A 17,981-nucleotide genomic window follows, 5' to 3' on the forward strand; every position below is an offset into this window, starting at 1 on the left:
CCCCACCTGGCTCCCCAGCATTAGGGGGCTAGGGCCAGCAGAAGAGGAGAAACACTTTGGGATCCCCGCTCCACCAGCCATTTGCAAACCCCTTCTCCCTCGGGGGCTGGGGGCCGGCGACAAACGGCACGTGAGCTGGATGCCAAGGATGCCCCGTGGCTGCTCCAGGCCCTCGGCCTGTCTCAGCTCTCTCTGACACTCCCTTCCGCTGCTCTGAGCGAGCCAGAGCCCCCTTTGGTGACGCTCTGCCCCTCCATGCCAGCACGGCCCTGCCCAGCGGGGACCCCGGGTGCCTGATGGGTCTGTCTCTCTCCCCCCCTTGCCCCCGCGCAGAAAAACGGCTTTGAGCAATTCTGCATCAACTTTGTGAATGAGAAGCTGCAACAGATTTTCATCGAGCTCACGCTCAAGGCAGAGCAGGTGAGGGGCAGGGGGTGAGGAGGGTAAAGGGAGGGGGCAGGGGGAGGAACAGGTAGTGGGGTGGGGGTGGGGGCAGATGAGAGTCAGGGGTTAGATAAGGGGGGGATGGGGTGGGGGAGGAGCAGGGGGTGAGGTGGGAGAGGGGACAGATGAGGGGCAGAGGGAGGAGCTGATGTGGGGTGGGTGGAGGAGCTCAGCCAATGGGGTTGCGAGGCAGCGTGGCCCAGTGGACGAGGCACTGGGCTGGGGCCCAAGGCCCTGGGTGCTGTTCCCAGCTCTGCCATTGACCCTGGGCAAGATCCTTCCCCTCTTTGTGCCTCAGTTTCCCTTCCTGCCTGTTGCCTACTGGGCCCTTCGGTGGCACGGCGCAGCCCCCGCCCGAGTTGGAACCTCTGTGGGCTGTGCAGTCTAAGCGCTCGTGTCTGCCTGTGGTGGCCGGCCCCCACAACTACCACCACCTGTGGCTGACCTGCAGCTGGGGGTCGTCCCCCCCCGGAGTTCGGACACGGGCAGAGCCCAACCCCTGCTCCCACACAAGATCTGGGGCTGCCTCGATCCCAGCCCCTCCTCACAACAGTCTCCCTCCCGTCCCTGCCCGCCAGGAGGAGTACATCCAGGAAGGGATTCGCTGGAACCCCATCGATTATTTCAACAACAAAATCGTCTGTGACCTGATCGAGAGCAAAGTGGTGAGCGAGCGGCCGGGCTCCCCCCTTCCAAACACCTCCGGCCTGGGGGGGAAGACAACCTGTGTGACCCCCTCCCCCAAGCCTGGGACCCCTGCCGACTTGAGTCTCTGATCCCCGCGGAACCTGGATCCCCATAACTGCCCCTGCCCCTGCAGCCATCTGAGCTTCGTGGGGGGCTCTGCCCCCCCAGATCCCCCTTTAATCAGGGTCTCCCCTGTGACCTGGGGTCTCCCTGGTGACCTCTCCTAGTCCCCTTCTTAATCAGGGGCTCCCAGCAATGTGGGGGACCCCCTCCAGCTGCCCCTTAATTGGGATCTCCCCGGAGCCAAGGATACCCCAGTTCCTCTCCCTTAATCGGGGTCTGTTCAGTGCTGTGGGGGACCCCGCACCGAGCCCCAAACCCTGCCTCATTGCAGCGCCAGAGCTGCTCGGGAGGAGATGCTGGCTCTCCTGTAGCCCTGCGTTGGGAGCGGGAGGGGCTGGGAAGCGGCGCTCCCCTCCTGGCTCAGCGATCTGGTGTCGTCCCCCCCAACCCCCCCCCCAGAACCCTCCGGGGCTCATGAGCATCCTGGACGATGTGTGTGCCACCATGCACGCCAAGGGCGAGGGCGCCGACCAGAGCCTGCTGCAGAAGCTGCAGATGGCCGTGGGCACCCACCAGCACTTCAACAGCTGGAACAAGGGCTTCATCATCCACCACTACGCCGGCAAGGTCAGCGCGGGGGGGGTCCTGGGGAGGGCGATGGGGTGGGGTGGGGGAGGGATACATTAGGGTAGAGGGGAAAAGGAGAGGGAGGGGGTGCTGGGGACAGGGTAGAATAGGGGGGTCAGGGAGGGGGATGTGGGGGTGCTGGTAGGGTAAATTAAGGTGGAGGGGTATATGGGGGTGCTGGGGGAGGCTGGGCGGGTGGATTAGGGTGGAAGGGGAGGCTGGGTTGGAGGGTAAAGGGGGTCAGGGTTGCAGGGGGGCTGTCATAGTTGGGGAGTGGGATTGGAGGGGGGGTGAGGACCTGGTGCTTCGCCCCAGTAGCTGCGTATTCTAGGCCTTTGGCGTGTCCTGTCCCCCTGGCCCAGTTTGGCGCTCCCTGGCCGAGGCTGGCCTGACTCCAGGCTGGGCCCCTCTGGGGGGGATGGTGGACATGGGCTCTGTGATGGGGAGGCTGTGTGAGGGAGCCCCCCCAGCACGCCGGCTCCAGGCTGTTCCCTGGGCCGCTTCCTGAGACCCCGGCTCGCCGGCCCGCAGGTCTCCTACGATGTGGAGGGATTCTGTGAGCGAAACCGCGATGTGCTCTTCACCGACCTCATCGAGCTGATGCAGAGCAGTGAGCTGTGAGTGCCACTTCCCCGGGTCGGGAGGGCAGTGCAGGGCAGTGGTTAGAGCAAGGGGGGCCTGGGAGTCCGGACTCCTGGGTTCTGTTCCCAGCTCTGGGAGGGCAGTGGGGGCAAGTGGTTCGAGTGCGGAGGGTTGGGAGCCAGGACGCCTGGGTTCTATCCCTGGCTCTGCTGCTTTAGGACGTGGCACTGATACGAGCTAAACGTTTTCATTGCTTTGGGTTATGTATCCATTACAATAACCCTGCCCTGGAGGTGGTCCTTGGTGTGTGTGTGTGGGGGGAGTCCCTGGCCCCTCTGCCTAGGCTGCTGTGGAGATGGCTGAACAGCATAGTGGGTTTTGTGCTGTGGACGATTATCCCCTTGGAGCTGAGCTGGGGCCCAACAAACTCGTCCCATGCTGGGTTGCTCCTGTGCTGGCCTCCAGCTGGTGACGGAGAGGGCAAAAGTCTCCATATCCCAGTCCCTCCCTAAACCTCCCCACCCCACAGGGCACTGACTTAATTTCCCTCTCTGCCCACCTTAGCCCCTTCATCCAAGACCTCTTTCCTGAGAACATAAACGCAGAGAAGAAAGGGCGCCCCACCACAGCCGGGAGCAAGATCAAGGTACCCGATGAGGTTGGGGGGGGAAGCCCCGTCCCTTTCCTTCGTGGAAATCTCACTGCTTCATCTCCAGGCCTCCCTATCGCTGCTTGGAGCCATCGGGGGATTATTCTGGCTCCTGTTCTGGAGGGGCTGGGGCAGGTGCTGGTGAATCTGCTCTGGTCCAGCTCCACTCGGCAGATTCCCCCCCCACCGTTCGGCTGGTTTTTGGCTAATGATGCTCAGCTGTCTTATCTCCCACTGTCCCCCACAACCCCTCCGCAGTTTTCATTGGACACAGGATGCCTAGCGCTGCCAGACTGTGGCTGCGCCCCACCCCAGAGCCAGCTGCGTTTCAGCGATCCCTGGCTGGGCCGTTTAGTAAGGGGGTGGGGTTTGAGAGATTGGACAGCAGATCTGAGCTTTATTTTCGTAGCAGTGGGATGTCTGTCATCATAGGGGTACTCCGACCGCCCATCACCCTGGTATCTGAGTGCCTAACTTGGCAGCCGTATTAGCTGTGACCCCATTTAAAGGATGAAGGCAGGTGGGGGGTGGATGAAGGTGGGGAGTGGGGGGGGGTCCAGTTACCATAGAGAACCTCTATCTTTTGGGGCTTAAGTTGATTTGTTCCTTTGAAGAAACAAGCGAATGACCTGGTGAGCACCCTGACGAAGTGTACCCCCCACTACATCCGCTGCATCAAACCCAACGAGACCAAGAGACCCCGCGACTGGGAGGAGAGCAGGTGGGGACCAGGGCCGGGGGCCGGGCTGCTCCGCCCTTCTCCCTTGGGCAGCTGTTGTCCCTGCCCTCTGCCCCCCAATCCCCTCACTCCCAGGCTTCGGCTGTTCCACCCTCAGCCCCTGGGGCGTTTCCCCTTCATTCCTTTCCAGACTGTTCCCTGCTCTGTAGGGCCGGGCGGCCTCTCCGAGTGCCTCCAGCCCCCGGCTCGGGGTGGCTGGACCCCCATCTCCCTACATGGACGGGGTCTGCTGCCCAGCCAGGAGGAGACGGGTCGGGGAGCGGGGTGTCTCGTTACCCCTTCCTTGCTCAGACCTACCTGTCTCCCTCTCTGGCTTCCTCCAGGGTGAAGCACCAGGTGGAATACCTGGGCCTGCGGGAGAACATCCGGGTGCGCCGGGCCGGCTATGCCTACCGGCGGGTCTTCCAGAAATTCCTGCAGAGGTAGGAGCCGCCCTCCCCTGGGCAGGGGAGGAGACAGGGCACAAGCCTCCGTCCGTTGCCGCAGGCGCTAGGGAAAGGGGCGCCGGGCAGAGGAGCCGGGGTCCCCCCTAGCAGGGACCCGGGAGGGACGCAAGTATGAGCCCATGCTGCTGCAGGGGTCCCCCCGCCCGTGGCTGCTTTAGTGGCCCTGGGTCACCTCTGCCCCCTGTGGCTGCTCCGTGTCAGCGGCGGCTGAGTCTGGGGCCCCTCAGCGCAGAGGCTTGTACGGTGGGCTCGGTTTGATCCCAGCGCCGGGGGCCAGCCCACGAGGCTGGTGGCTGCTCTGGTGGTCTCTGTGGTGCTGCGTGGGCTCAGCAGGGAGGCTCTGGTCCAGGAAACAAGCCGGGGGCAAGGCCAGGGTTTCCCTGCATCACACCCCATCTCGCTGGGTCCCCGGGGGCTGCCCCTGGAGGGCAGAATGCCAGCTGCTGCCTCTGGGAGACATCCCTCCGCAGCCCCTCCAGCCCGCTCGCTTACTGAGCCCCTAGGACAACCCCCTTCTCCCCCCCAGGTATGCCATCCTCACCCCCGAGACATGGCCGGCCTGGCGGGGGGACGAGAAGCAGGGCGTGGTGCACCTGCTACGTGCCGTCAACATGGACCCAGACCAGTACCAGCTGGGCCAGAGCAAGGTCTTCATCAAGGCCCCAGAGTCGGTGAGTCGGGGGCGGGGGGGGCAGTCCCTGGAGCTGGTGAGAGGGGGAGGGGGGCTGACCCCCTGAGTGGGCAGCGGGGGAGTCCCCAGGGTTGGTGAGTGGAGGGACCAATGGGGGGGCCCAGTCCCTGGAGCTGGTGAGGGGGGCTGACCTCCTGGGGACGGAGAGTCCCTGAAGCTGGTGAGCGGGGGGAGGGGAGAGGCCTATGGGGGCACTCCCTGGAGTTGCGGAGGGGACGGGCCCTGAAGTTGGTGAGTGGGATTGTCACTCTGCAGAGCAGGGGGCTGGCTCCCAGCTGGGGATTAGGGAGGCTGGGTCTGGCGTGCACGGCGGAAGGGGGGGGATCCCCTGGTAGCCCCCCTAAGCTGGTGCTCCCTGCCCCCACAGCTGTTCCTGCTGGAGGAGATGCGGGAGCGGCGTTACGACGGATACGCCCGGGTCATCCAGAAGGCCTGGCGCAAGCACGTGGCCGTGCGCAAGTACATCCGCATGAGGGAGGAAGGTGGGTCCCGCACCGCCACTCCCCCCCCCCCCGATTGCCCAGCCCTGGGGAAAGCAGAATCCGGCCCGGCCACCTCCAGCTGTTGCGTAGATATCAGGTGTATGACAGTAGTGCCTAGAGGCCTGAATGGAGAGCAGGGTCCCAATGGGCCTGGCGCTGCACGGACACAGGGCAGGAGCCAGTTCCTGCAGCTTGGCCCTCACGCACTGAAAAGACCCAGGCTGGGAGAAAGGACGGAGCATTGCCCTCACTTTCCGGTTGGGGAAACTGAGGCCCGGAGCTGCAGTGCCCTGCCCAGGGTCGTCCCCATAAGCCCGTCCCTCCTTCTTTCTGCTCCTGCGGGTGGCAGCGAGCCTGAGGTTTCCCCACTGAGCGATGCAGCCATCCCCTCCATTGATCGCTGTCCCTGGGGGTGCACGCACACATACACCGGCCTGGGGAAGCCGGCATGACCCCCGTGCTCTCAGGCTGGGGTAGAGGCGGCTCCTGTTGGTAAGGGACGGGCTCCAGGCGAACGGTTGCCGGGTGTACTGAGAGGGCCCATGCATGGGACAAAGTCAGAAGGGCTTGTCCATCCTAGGAAAACTGCCCCCCCCAACACACTATTGCTGTCTAGATCAGTGATTGTGGAACAAAATTAGTCCGTCCGTCCGTTCCCCCCCCACCCCGCTGGACCGGGCAGGACTCCAGGTCAGAGTCCAATTCTGGTGCCCACCCCTCGAGAAGGAGGTTAGTAAATTGGGGAGGGGCCAGAGAAGAGCCACGAGGAGGATTCAGGGATTAGAGTGAGAGACTCCAGCAGCTCAATCGATTTAGCTTAACAGAGAGGGATAAGGGGTGACTGGATCCCAGTCACTAATTACCTACCTGTCTTTAATAACGGGCTCTTCAATCTAGCAGAGAAAGGTCGAACACGCTCCAGGGGCTGGAAGCTGAAGCGAGCGTGGGTTTTTAGCCGTGAGAGGAATGAACCCTGGGATCAGTTTCCCCAGGGGCTGGGGGATTCGGTGTCGCCGACAGGTTTTCAATCCAGATTGGCCGTTGCTCTCTGAGCTCTGCTCTGGGAGTTAGCCGAGGGCAGGGCTCTGGCCGGTGGTCGGACTGGCTGGTCACCGTGGTCCCGTCTGGGACCGGAGTCCGGCACTTGGAATCCAGGCCCCACCTCGCTCCAGAATCCGGCCCCGTGCGGACGAGGCCTGAGTCAGAGTCGGGGCGGAGGGAAGGGGCTACGCTCACCCCTCCCCCGCTCGTCAAGGTTTAACGAGGTCTGACTCCGAGTCCCGTCCCCCCCCGCGTCTCCCCCTCCCAAAGCCTCCAACCTCCTGCTGAACAAGAAGGAGCGCCGGCCCAACAGCCTCAACCGCAACTTCGTGGGCGACTACATCGGGCTGGAGAACCGGCCCGAGCTGCGGCGCTTCGTGGGCCGGCGTGAGCGCGTGGACTTCGCCGACACCGTCACCAAGTACGACCGGCGCTTCAAGGTGAGCGCGGGGCCCCCCGGCTGCCCTCTCTGCTGCCCACGGCAGGACCGGTCTCTGCTTCCCCAGGGCCAGGCTCGGCTACCTCCAGCCTCCCTCTTCCTGCCTGTGGGCCGAGCTCTGCTCCCCCATTTCCTCTCAGCCCTGCCCCCCCCAGCCGCACGCGCTTGTCTCCATCCTACGCCAGGCCACGAGCCAATGGGTGCTGCCTCCCCACTCCCTCATGCCCCCCAGGCTCTGCTGGGCTTGCCCCACCTCCCCCTCAGCCCCCCACACGTTCCCTGCCCCACCTCCCCATGCCCCCGCTTGGCTCCCCCCCATTGCGCCTGCCTCCCTCCAGTGGGCCCCCCCCGCTCAGCCCCTCTCCCCCCACGCAGACGGTGAAGCGCGACCTGATCCTGACGCCCCGGTTCCTCTACCTCATCGGGCGGGAGAAGGTGAAGCAGGGCCCCGAGAAGGGGACGATCAAGGAGGTGCTAAAGCGGCAGGTGGAGCTGGAGAAGATCCAGTCAGTGTCGCTGAGGTAGGAGCCCGTCGGCCGGCCTGGCAGGCCCGGTGCCCCCGGGGGCTGGTTCAGCCCGGCCCTCTCCCGGGTGCAGCGGGGGCTGGAGTCTGCTCTGCTTCATGCATCTCCCCTGCCCTGGGCGGGGCCGGTGCCCTGAGCTGTCCCTGGGCACCGCCCGCAGCTGGCCCCGGCCTCGGAGAGAGCCTGGTGGGGGCACCCCTGGTCTCGCGTCTGACACAGCCTCTGTTTCCCCCAACCCCGGCAGCACCTTGCAGGATGACTTCCTCATCGTCCACGGGCCGCAGTACGACAGCGTCCTGGAGTCCGTCTTCAAGACGGAGCTGCTGAGCCTGCTCTGTAAGCGCTACGAGGAGAGGACCCGCCGGCAGCTGACCGTGAAGTTCAGCAACCAGTGAGTCCACGCTGCTGCCAGCAGGGGGCCCCGCTGGGCAGAGCTGGCCCAGGCAGCGGTGTTTGGTTACTAGCAGGTTGCGAGGGGGGGCTGGGAGAACCCGGACTCCTGGGTTCCATTCTCAGCCCTAGGAAGGGAACTATTCCTATGGACCATAGCCCCTTGCAGCCCTAGCCATGGACCATGACCCCATGGCGCTAGGCACTGTACAAACAGAGCAAAGAGACAGCTTCTGTCCCAAGAAGCTTACAGTCTAAAAATGGGGTCTAATTAAAGGAGGGAAGATAGTCGGGGCGTGTCAGGACTCCTGGGTTCTATTGCCAGCTCTGGCAGGGGAGTGTGGTGTCATGGGTTAAAGCAGGGGGTTGGAGTCAGGATTCCTGGGTTCTATTCCTGCCCCTGGGTTGAGTGCAGGCCCCTGGTTCGAGATGGGGACTGGGTCTCACATGATCTTCCAACTCACCTTTGTGATATGCTGCTGGTTGCTTGGTACCAGTACCAGGGGCTGCCTGGATCCAAAGCCACAAAACTTCCTCGAGCCGGTGCCTGGCTCCCTGTCCCCCTCCCCGTGCTCAGGCCCCTGTGGTGTCGTGCTGAGCCCAGTGCTTTCCCTCTTGCTTATCTCAACCTCCGATTTCTCAGCTGATTTCTCTCTCCCTCCTCCCCCAGGCTGGAGTTCAAGGTCAAGAAGGACGGCTGGGGCCCCTGGGGGGCAGCGGGCTCCCGCCAGGTCCAGTTCCAGATTTGCCAGGGCAATGTGGCGCTGCGTCGGAACAATGGGAAGGTGCTGATCGTCAGCATCGGGCCCGGGCTGCCCAGGAACGCCCGTGAGTGTCTGCGGGCAGCGGGGAACAGGCTGCAAGGAGCAAGCCCTAGCTGCTGGCTTTCTCCTTCGGCCCTGGGGAAACCTGCCCGGAGGCAGAGTCCCGTTGTGGATGGGACTTGATCTCGATCAGACAGAGCTCTGGGCAAGATGCTGCAGGGGACAGCCCTGCCCTGTAGGGAGGGAGCTGAGGGAGGCCAGCACAAGGGAGGGCTAATCACAGTCGTTCCCACTGCAGGACCCACGCGGAGGGACACCAGGAAGAGCAGGTACCCGAACAGCAGCAGCATCCCCGGCCGGAACTACCCCCCTGCGGCAGGTACAAGGCTCCTCTTGCAGCATGGGGGTGGGCTGGGGGGGATCGCTGGGGCAGATGAGTCCAAAGCATCCCATCGCCCCACGGCGGGGGGGAGGGGAAGAGAAGATATGGCCACAGGGTGCCTCCGTCAACTTGCCCATAGGGCCAGCGCAGCTGCTTTCCAGGGGGGCCTACAGACACACACACACTGCCACCCCCAAGAGCTGGACTTTGCCCAGGGCCATGTATTCAAGGCTATGGGGGCACATCCTCCCCTTGGTCAGTGATGGCTGCTTGTACGGCACAGGAAGGGTTAATAGAGGTTGGGAGGTCCAGATTCAGCATAGGAAGCCCCAGGACGTGCCAGAAATGAAAGAGTTAATACACACACACACACACACACACACACTTCCAGGCTGGCCTCTGTGTTCCAGATGCAGGATGCCTGGGTTCCTTCGGCTCCAAGTGATTCTTCCCCGCACCCTTCCTTTCCAGGCAGAGAGAAGAGTGATGCCAGCTGGCGCAGCGGCCCTGGGTCCCGGCCCCCTCTCCAGCACCGTCTCTCTGTCGCCCGCCAGGGCAGCATGGAGCAGCCAACCCTGCCCAGACATGGAGCCAGCCCCAGGGCCAAAGCCTTACCTGCCCAGCTCAACCTAGACTTCATGAATGTGCCGGATCAGGGCGCGGCCGGGTAAGTGGCCGGGGTCACCTCGCGGGGCTCTGGCCCTCTAAGGGTTAACCCCAGCTGCACCGGACAAGCAGCAGCCTCCCCCCCAGATGCCCCAGCCTGGCAGTGGAAGCCAGTGGCACAGGGAGACTCCAGCCCCGAATGCCTCCCGCTCCCCTTTCCTCTGGTCAAACCAGGTGCCTGAGCTCAGCAGCCCCCTGCCTGGCCCAGCTGTGGCCTTTTCCTGAGCTGTGTTTTTGGCTTCCCCTAGCACCCGCTAGATGGCAGCCTCACAGAGCTGGGCTGGGCTAGTCCAGTCCAGAAGGGACGGGAGAGGCACTGCCTTTCCCCTTGCTGGTGCTAGGCAGGGGTGCTCAGCCTGGGGCTGCCTGGGAGTCCCCGATCCTGCCCCCGGCGCAAGCCCTGGTTCCTAAGGGCCCTGCTGCAGGAATGCTCTGCCGGAGCACCTGTGGGTTTAAAGCACGAGCCCAGGCCTGACCCTGCCCGGGTCCTGCAGGCTGATCGCTTCCTCCCTTCAACTTAGCTGGCAGCGGAGGCTCTCGAAAGAAGCCAAGCCTGTCCCTGGAGGCGGCCGAGCCAAACCCAAACCCAAGCCAAAGCCCCAGCCGCGCCTGCCCCAGTGCCGCGCCCTCTACGCCTACGATGCCCAGGACACAGACGAGCTCAGCTTCAACGCTGACGAATACATTGAAATCATTAGAGAAGGTAAGCAGCCACCCCCCGCCTGCTCACCCCTCCTCCAGCACTGGGCTGTACTCCTCCAAGGGAGTGTGGGTGAGTGGTTAGAATAAGGGCAGAGGAGGGGTGTGACTAGGCTGGCACAAAGGGGATTTGGAGCCCAGACTCCGGCCTCCAAATCCCAATGTCTCACCCACCTGGCTTAGGGCGTTGATCTTGACCTACAGCCCCAGTGGTTAGGGTAACGGACGTGCCTTCCCGGAAGGGGCAGCCCAGGCACAGGAGGGCTCTGGGCCTCCTCAATTTGTCAGTGCGAAGAGATGCTGCCCAACAAGGTTAAAACACACCCCAGCGAGAACTTTGCCCGTCCTGGGAGCACATGTAGCTTAGAGCCCTCGGCCCCGCACCCTCACTGCTGCATGGGCCGACGCCAGCCCCCCAGCAATGCCGTGCTGAAGAGAGGGGTTTGCATGCCCAAGCAGCTGGCCTGGTGCTGTCTGACAGGCCCCAACTCGGGCACCCAGGAATTTCAGCTGCAAGCCTTCTCCTGGCGTTTGGTGCCTAAGCCAGGTCAGCCCCATGCCAAGCAGCTGCCAGGCTCTCTGTTGTGCAGGCCCTGCTGTGAGAGAGGCCTCCCCTGCTCCAGCGTGTTAGGGCTCTGAGCAGTGGCTAGCGGATACTCCTGGGCCTAGGCCGTTACGCTGCAGCTTTGAAAAACATCAGAGGTACTTGTGGCACCTTAGAGACTAACCAATTTATTTGAGCGTGAGCTTTCGTGAGCTACAGCTCACTTCATCGGATGCATTCCACGGTATGCATCCGATGAAGTGAGCTGTAGCTCACGAAAGCTCACGCTCAAATAAATTGGTTAGTCTCTAAGGTGCCACAAGTCCTCCTTTTCTTTTTGCAAAGAGAGACTAACACGGCTGTTACTCTGAAACCTATCAGAGGTACTGCGATGCCTACAGCTGATGCCACTAAGGATCTGGGCCTGACCAGCTGGGACCCTGCCCTTGTGCACTAAGTGCTGGGTGTAGCTCTTAAAGCTCTACTGGACCATTATGATAATCTAGGCCGACCTCCTGGGTAACACAACTCAAGTCATGCTAGGCCCAAATTCCTGTTTGAACTAGAGCATAGTGTTTAGATCCCTCAGGGTTCAAAACATGCAGCTTGCTTCCAGCTGCTGGCTCTCCTCCTGTCTTTTGCTACAGGGTTAGAGGTGCCTACTATCAGCAATCTCTCCCCAGGCTGTACCTGCAGCCTGAGCACTGTGGTGAGTGTAAATCACTACCAGGCTGCCTGGGTAGCATTTTATCTGTACTTCGCACTGCGCCAAGCACCAGCTCTTGGTATAACATGGCAGCAGCTGCTGCCCCATCATGTTTTTGAGACCAGCTCTTGGTACAACTCTCTGTACAGCCAGCCGTGACTGCTGCCTGCTTTCTTTTCCTTTTCAGACCCCTCAGGCTGGTGGCAGGGCAGGATACGGGGGAAAGAAGGGTTGTTCCCAGGGAACTACGTGGAAAAGCTCTGATGGCCGTGCCAACTTTATTGCTCCGATTCTGACCCGGGAACCTAGGAGGGAAGAGATATGTCTGCAGGACCCAAAGGGGAACAGCATCAATCAGCCTTGCTCCTGGATTATACATTGCTGCAGGGCTCGATTGAGGCCACTAATTTAAAGCAATTGAGTGGGAGGACGACAACTGGATCATGTTGAGAGCTCTCTTCCTCTGAGGTCTTAGCCCTCCCATCAGCGTTTTGTCTTTCTTCTGCTCTGGGGTGCACAGCGGAGGAGGCAGGTAAGCCTGCCTGTCCTCCTGACCGAGGAGCACCTTGGCAGGCATTGGGCATCTCTTCTCAGGAACCAGCACCCACTGCTTGGACTCAGCGGGACAAGACCAGCTTCTCGGTCTTGTTGTGCAGGGTAAAAAAAAAAAAAAAATCTCCTTCCTCAACTGTATAAAAAGAATAAATTGATAGTTTATTTTCTACACTAACCTCTGTGCTGCTTTCAAAAACAGCTGCAGATTTTTAACTCATAGATGAACATCGATGAGGCTTGCTCGCTTTGTTGGTATTCATTGGCTCCTATTTTATGCTGGAACTGGAGAGCCAAACCTTCTCAACTGTTATTGGACAAGGCCAGCAGGCTGCCTGGCTACCTTAAAGCGATTTCCTTGAAACCCTACAATTCCTCTTCGTTAATAGTTACTACTGAAGAAAAACTACCAGGTAATCAAGTGCGCCATTTTGGCAGGCACACGAGGACACAGGAAACTCATCGAAGAGCAGGTTTCCCGGGTTAACTTCAGCTGATGTGGTGTGTTTTTTACCTTACCCAGCAGGGAGGTGTCCCCTCCATTCCCTTGGAAGACTCAGATGCTCCTAAAACCCTAGGTAAATAGTGGAATGAGTTTTCCCTTCAAACAAAGGCAACAGCAAGTGGATGGCAGAACTGGCCGGTTCAGTAACAGAAGAGCTCCAAGTCCCTGACACTAAAAGGGCCTATGCTGAAGCCCATGTCAGGGGAAATGGACACTGCTCCAGCCACAGCCATGTGTGTTTTAAAAGGCAGTATTGTTCTCATCTCATCATTTCCTCTTTGCTGAGACTGCAGGGAGCTTCTTCCCCAAGTGTTTGCTTTGAAGTGTCCAGCCGCCCATTCAAGTTTCCTACCCCGTTATGTGTCTGAAAGAGAGACTTTAACGAGCCTCTTCCTCAGCTCAGTCCCGGACAGCATAAATCCTCTAGTTTTGTCTATGCTGTAAAAACCAAAGACAGCAGCTTGTAGATGTTCCGACAACGTCTCCCTCCGCCTCCCGGTAATAAAGTGCTGTCTAAAGGAACCTGCACCACCTTTCATCCAGCTTCTTACACAACCTGTCCCAGCCCTCTGGGACCGCATCTATCGACTACATTCGGCCATGCAGACAGTGCAAATGCCACATACCTGGGTTAAAGGGGGAAGTTTCAAAAAAACCCTGCAATTAGAGTCTTTAACAGCTCAGCTGAGCCTTGCCCTGGTGACGAAAGTCAGCGTAATTGCTCTGCAGCTGGCGATGCACCAGGCGTTCAAATCCAATTTCCACTAGATCAACAGTAATAGCATAGAGGGAACGCTGGCCTTCATAGCAAGCTGCTGTGCTAGCCCTTAAAAAGCACACCTACTTTCTTGCAGGCAAGTTTATCCCTCCTTTTACTGTACTGCTGCTCACTGGGATCCTGCAGCCTGTACAAAAAGATGCAATTTTTAAACCCTTATTGCCAGGCAAATATGGTCTTTGCAAGATTACCGTGTTGCCATCAGATAACTCACTACATAAGAACCTGGAGGGATGTTAAGAGGTAAGTCTGTCCCCCACTCTATGCCTTAATACAACACAAACTAAGCCACTGTGGCCGTGAGCCATTTGGTACCCAGGCCATGTGACACACACCAGACAGGGGTATAACCACATTTCGACCTAGAACCGGCTGCAGAACCAGGCCCCCAAACAAACTCCACTGAACATGACTGTCTCTAGTTAAAACTGTGGCAACCATTTAATTAACACAATGTACAGCAGAAGTTAAACCACTAAAAGTTTTAATTGCATTATTACTACAAGAATAAAGAATACCTGAGAGCCTTTTGCAGTGCCCATATTTTTAATGTAGCATAATCATCAGTTCACAAACCCCCTCTAAAAACAAAATGCAGTCACTTTTTTTAAAAACAGAAGTCAATCTAAAGGCACTGAAGTGCATGGGAAATAAAATCACCAAAGATTACAAAGCAATTTGTTTATCTTCTTCTCTAAAACTGTAGAAACTTTAGGTTCGTCTATATTATTGAACAGCATTTACACTTTCACAGCTCCAAGCGAATACATTTTTTTTTAAAAAAAGTGTAGGGTTTTTCGGGGTGGGGGGTGGGAGAAGAAACAGTTAAGACAAAGCAAAAAACTGGGAGGAAATTTAAAATATGTAGTTACCTTCATTTCAGCTTGGTTACTCTTGCCAGTGGAACTTAATGGCTTACACACAGTTACCACTCCACTGCTGACCGTGACGGAAAGCAGGTTGTAACAACAAGCGTTGGGAATATTGGATTGCAGGTTTATACAGTGAAAGGTTTGAGGTTTTTAAAAACCCCACATGCTGCTGCATAAACATGCAGTTGGATCCAAAAAAAATGGTTTACTATGAATTAAAAAACAACCACCGCCGCATTTGTTCCTTTCAACCAAACCGTCTTCGGAGGGGGAAGAAAGTTTATCCCATTGAACTTAAAACCAGCAAATCCTTGTTCCTAAACAAGAAAAAATAAATCACAACAGTAGCTCTTTTTTAGTGTATGTTACAGAACTTTTTACAGTTTCAGAGTTATTCACCATGAAAAAAAAAAACCCCAAAGTTACCGAAATAATTGCTCACACAACACCCTAATTGAAGCACAGAAGCCAAAGCAACAAACGAAACAAGTTGAAATCGTTTTTCCAAACGTGATTTAAGGATGCAGCCATTTGCACAAATTTTGAAAATTCTCGTGGATGCTGCTGCAGTAAGGACAGTCCAAACCTGCTATTAAGATGCGTCCGAGCCCTTACCTTGGCTGTGATCTTGGTCATGGGGTCTAGGAATGTGCTATCGGTGAGGTGGTAGGTGCTGCACTGGCAGATGAGGGACCCAGAACCCAAAGTGTGTGGGGGGGGAGGAGGGGAGGGAGAGAGAGAAGAGATGAAAGCTGAACCCAAAGGGTGAGTTTCAGGGCAGTGCTTGCTCTGATCAATGGACATGGCCTGGAGTGGGGTTTTCCCTGCAGATCTTGGATCGAGGCCCTGCAGAGGTTGCAATGCCAGCTGCCATGATTTAAGTGTGTACCGGTACAACAGGCAGAGCCCACCGCTGCAGCCAACGGGCCTGTGTGTGCGCATATGAAAGCATCTAAGTTAATCTAAGAACTGAATTCTGCATAATTTTTTTTTAAAAGAGGGTTTGGTTTCCCCTTCTGCTTCTAACAAAGCACGTTCTCTTACCCTCTAAGTTACCCTGGTTATTTACAACCAGCTGGGACTTTAAGGACGTGGTAGGTTGGAAAACCCTGTCAGAGGTACTTTGAACAGACTCTCTCAACTCCCTTGGATTCAAGATCCAAGTTCTCCTGGCAGCCCCAAGCAAGGAAATGGGGTTGCTACCCTCTTCTGTTACCAGATTCTGGGCAAACAGCATTTCCAAGCAGTAGCAGAGATCAGGGGCCCATGGAGTTCCACCTCATCCCACCGATAAGATTAAAGCCCAGCTCTCAACCAATAAGACCTGGGGGAAGGGGGGGTCCGGGTGCATCCTTTTGGGTGCCGATTCTCTCCCTCCCCGCCCCAAAATAAAATCCCCACCTGCAACAAAATCTGTTTTTGATCAACTGTTCTTTGACCCTCACAGCTGTAAAGAGATTTAGTATTTGCTGATAACTTGGTTCATTTTTTGGTAAAGAGAGAAGAGCTCACAAGCAGAGACCATTACAAACGCTAGCAAGGGGGTGGGGGAAAACTTAATCAGGACGAATCACCCCTCTGTGGTTTCGAGGGATGGCCTTGGGAGGTAGGCAAGGATCAAACTAAACTGTTTCTGGCTTCTCAGACACCCTTTATATAGTACATGCAGGGTTAACTGCACTGCTCTGGCTCTCGGTCCATTTCCCTGCCAGACCTCACTTCCTGAGGTTATTGCTTTCATTTTCAAGACACAAACACACACACAAACACACACACACACACACACACAGAGTTGTGCAGCTCTGCTTGTCACCTGCAGCTTAATAGCCAAATGTTTCCTTTTAAATTCAGGCCACTTGCAGCCGTCAACCCTGTACAGATATTTCAGTTAGTACAAAACCCAGAATCGCATTAAGTTAGTGCAAGTGAACCTGTGAAGAGGATTCATGACACATGCATTCAGTGGGTGAATATAGTTAGTGAACAAACCACGAAAACTCGGATCGATGCTGTCAGTTAAGATCCCAGGCAACTACCCGAGAGTCAGGTCAAGATTTCTTCCCGGAGCTCCAGATGAAAATACAAAATAAGCAACATTACTAAAAAAAAAAAAAAAAAAAGAAACCCCCAAAAGTTGGATCCTGCTGTGAACATCCCAGCCAGTCCCCTATCCTGGGCAGCGGCTGGGGGCTTCCCCCACATCAGCGCTCCTGGAGAGAAAGGACTCCCTTCGGACAAGTCCGAATGCGGCAGAGGCATGCTCCCAGTAAGCAGGGGAAGCTCCCACCAGAAAGAGCAGAAACAGGGCTCAGGAAAGGTGTGACATCCTGGCACCGGAGCCCTGCCCTCTGAGCTGGGAGACAGCTCCCTGGGCTACAGACCACGCTGGGTAGGGACGACTAACTTCCCTGATCCAATGAGGGGAAGCCACCGCCCTCGACAATCTGAACACATGCTCGCATACAGAGCAGGCCGCATCCCTTGTTATCATTCAGAGCAGCATACGAACCGTTTGCTTGCCTGTGTAGTCTCGGAGCTAGGCTAGACCTGTTGCTTCCCTACACTGTAAACCAGCCCAATTCCCCACCTCGCGTTGGGCTCAGCCGGGCCAGCAACCGAGAGAAGCCAGAGAGCGGATCCGTCCGACATTCCTCTAGGTTTATAAATAAGGATCTCGTTTCTCTTCACAGCTTACATATCCAACCTACGTACTGAAACGGTGCACAGAGAGGGGAGGCCCAGCTGGGAGCCGGCCCTACGAGCTCTGTGCAGAGATTATATACACACACTGCCCTCTCCCTCGCACCTAGTTCTCGGGGCTCACGTTCTGCCTGGCTCTGATGAAGGCCATGCCATGGGTGCGGAAGTGTGTCTTCAGGTTGAGCTGAGTGTCAAAGCACTTCCCGCACACCTTGCACACGAGTTTACCGTCGGCCGAGCGCTGGGCCCCTCCCTCGTGGCCGCTGCGGGGGCTGGGCTCCTCCACCTCCCCCGCCCCCTTCTTCTTCTTGTGGGTGATGAAGCGGTGGCGGTTGAGAGAGACCTGGGAGGTGAAGCAGAGGCCGCACTCCCGGCACTGGTGGGAGCTCTCGTCTGTCCTGTGCTGGGGGATGTGCTCCTGGAACTCGGCCGCGCTGCAAGCCACGTAGCCACACTTGCGGCAGCGGAAGGGGGCTTTGCGGTCCACCTTGGGGTTCTTGGAAGGTGGCGTGGTGCTGTCCGGCTCCTCGCTACACGAATCGCCCTCGTCCGAGGAGAGCTTCCGCTTCCTGCTGGACACCTGGGGGGAGGAGTTTGGAGAGGCTTGACCCCTAACGCTGGGCAGGGCCTGGGCCCTGTGTGCTTAAACTGCCTGTGCCAGACAAAGGCCTGCCCCACGCGCAGCAGGGGACAGGAGCAGTTCCAAGGAGCTCAGACAAGATGATCCTTTGGCTCCCTTCTAGCCGCAAGATCTCTGGCTGGATGAAAATCCCAACACAGGATCAGCCAGCCCTGGCAGCGGACTCAGCCCCGCCCGCATCCGCTCCTTGGCCTAAATACACTCACGCCACAGCCTCCACTCTGAAGCGCAGCCGTCCTGGCTTCCCTGCTGCCGCCGGCCTTTCAAGCCTACTAGTCAGACAGGAGACCGCCAGCCAAAAGCCAGGGCGCCGCACAAAGCAGCGCTGGCAATTCAGCTGGGGCCGGGCCAGGATTCATGCACTAGCGG

General features: G+C 58.1%; 2 protein-coding genes across 5 annotated transcripts in view; one reads left to right on the forward strand and one right to left on the reverse strand.

The window, feature by feature from the left end:
- Positions 1-14,077, forward strand: part of LOC125625655 (unconventional myosin-Ie) — a 33,936-nt gene extending 19,859 nt beyond the window's left edge. The window contains exons 12-28 of the mRNA XM_048827996.2: positions 334-420; positions 1,023-1,109; positions 1,654-1,821; positions 2,353-2,438; positions 2,968-3,049; positions 3,667-3,773; positions 4,115-4,213; positions 4,764-4,908; positions 5,296-5,410; positions 6,722-6,891; positions 7,266-7,411; positions 7,659-7,805; positions 8,475-8,632; positions 8,867-8,947; positions 9,422-9,617; positions 10,138-10,319; positions 11,753-14,077. Coding sequence (XP_048683953.2) covers positions 334-420; positions 1,023-1,109; positions 1,654-1,821; positions 2,353-2,438; positions 2,968-3,049; positions 3,667-3,773; positions 4,115-4,213; positions 4,764-4,908; positions 5,296-5,410; positions 6,722-6,891; positions 7,266-7,411; positions 7,659-7,805; positions 8,475-8,632; positions 8,867-8,947; positions 9,422-9,617; positions 10,138-10,319; positions 11,753-11,829 — 2,133 coding nt within the window. The 3' untranslated portion in view covers positions 11,830-14,077. The remainder of the gene's footprint in view (positions 1-333; positions 421-1,022; positions 1,110-1,653; positions 1,822-2,352; positions 2,439-2,967; positions 3,050-3,666; positions 3,774-4,114; positions 4,214-4,763; positions 4,909-5,295; positions 5,411-6,721; positions 6,892-7,265; positions 7,412-7,658; positions 7,806-8,474; positions 8,633-8,866; positions 8,948-9,421; positions 9,618-10,137; positions 10,320-11,752) is intronic.
- Positions 13,928-17,981, reverse strand: part of ZNF687 (zinc finger protein 687) — a 50,711-nt gene continuing 46,657 nt past the window's right edge. For 3 of the 4 annotated variants that reach the window (XM_048827994.2, XM_048827992.2, XM_048827993.2), the window contains exon 9: positions 13,928-17,552. In XM_048827994.2, coding sequence (XP_048683951.1) covers positions 17,079-17,552 — 474 coding nt within the window. In that variant the 3' untranslated portion in view covers positions 13,928-17,078. The remainder of the gene's footprint in view (positions 17,553-17,981) is intronic. The other variant, XM_075122965.1, reaches the window with a different exon arrangement.

The sequence above is a fragment of the Caretta caretta genome, chromosome 24 (genome assembly GCF_965140235.1).
Source record: "Caretta caretta isolate rCarCar2 chromosome 24, rCarCar1.hap1, whole genome shotgun sequence".
Classification (NCBI taxonomy): Eukaryota; Metazoa; Chordata; order Testudines; family Cheloniidae; genus Caretta; species Caretta caretta.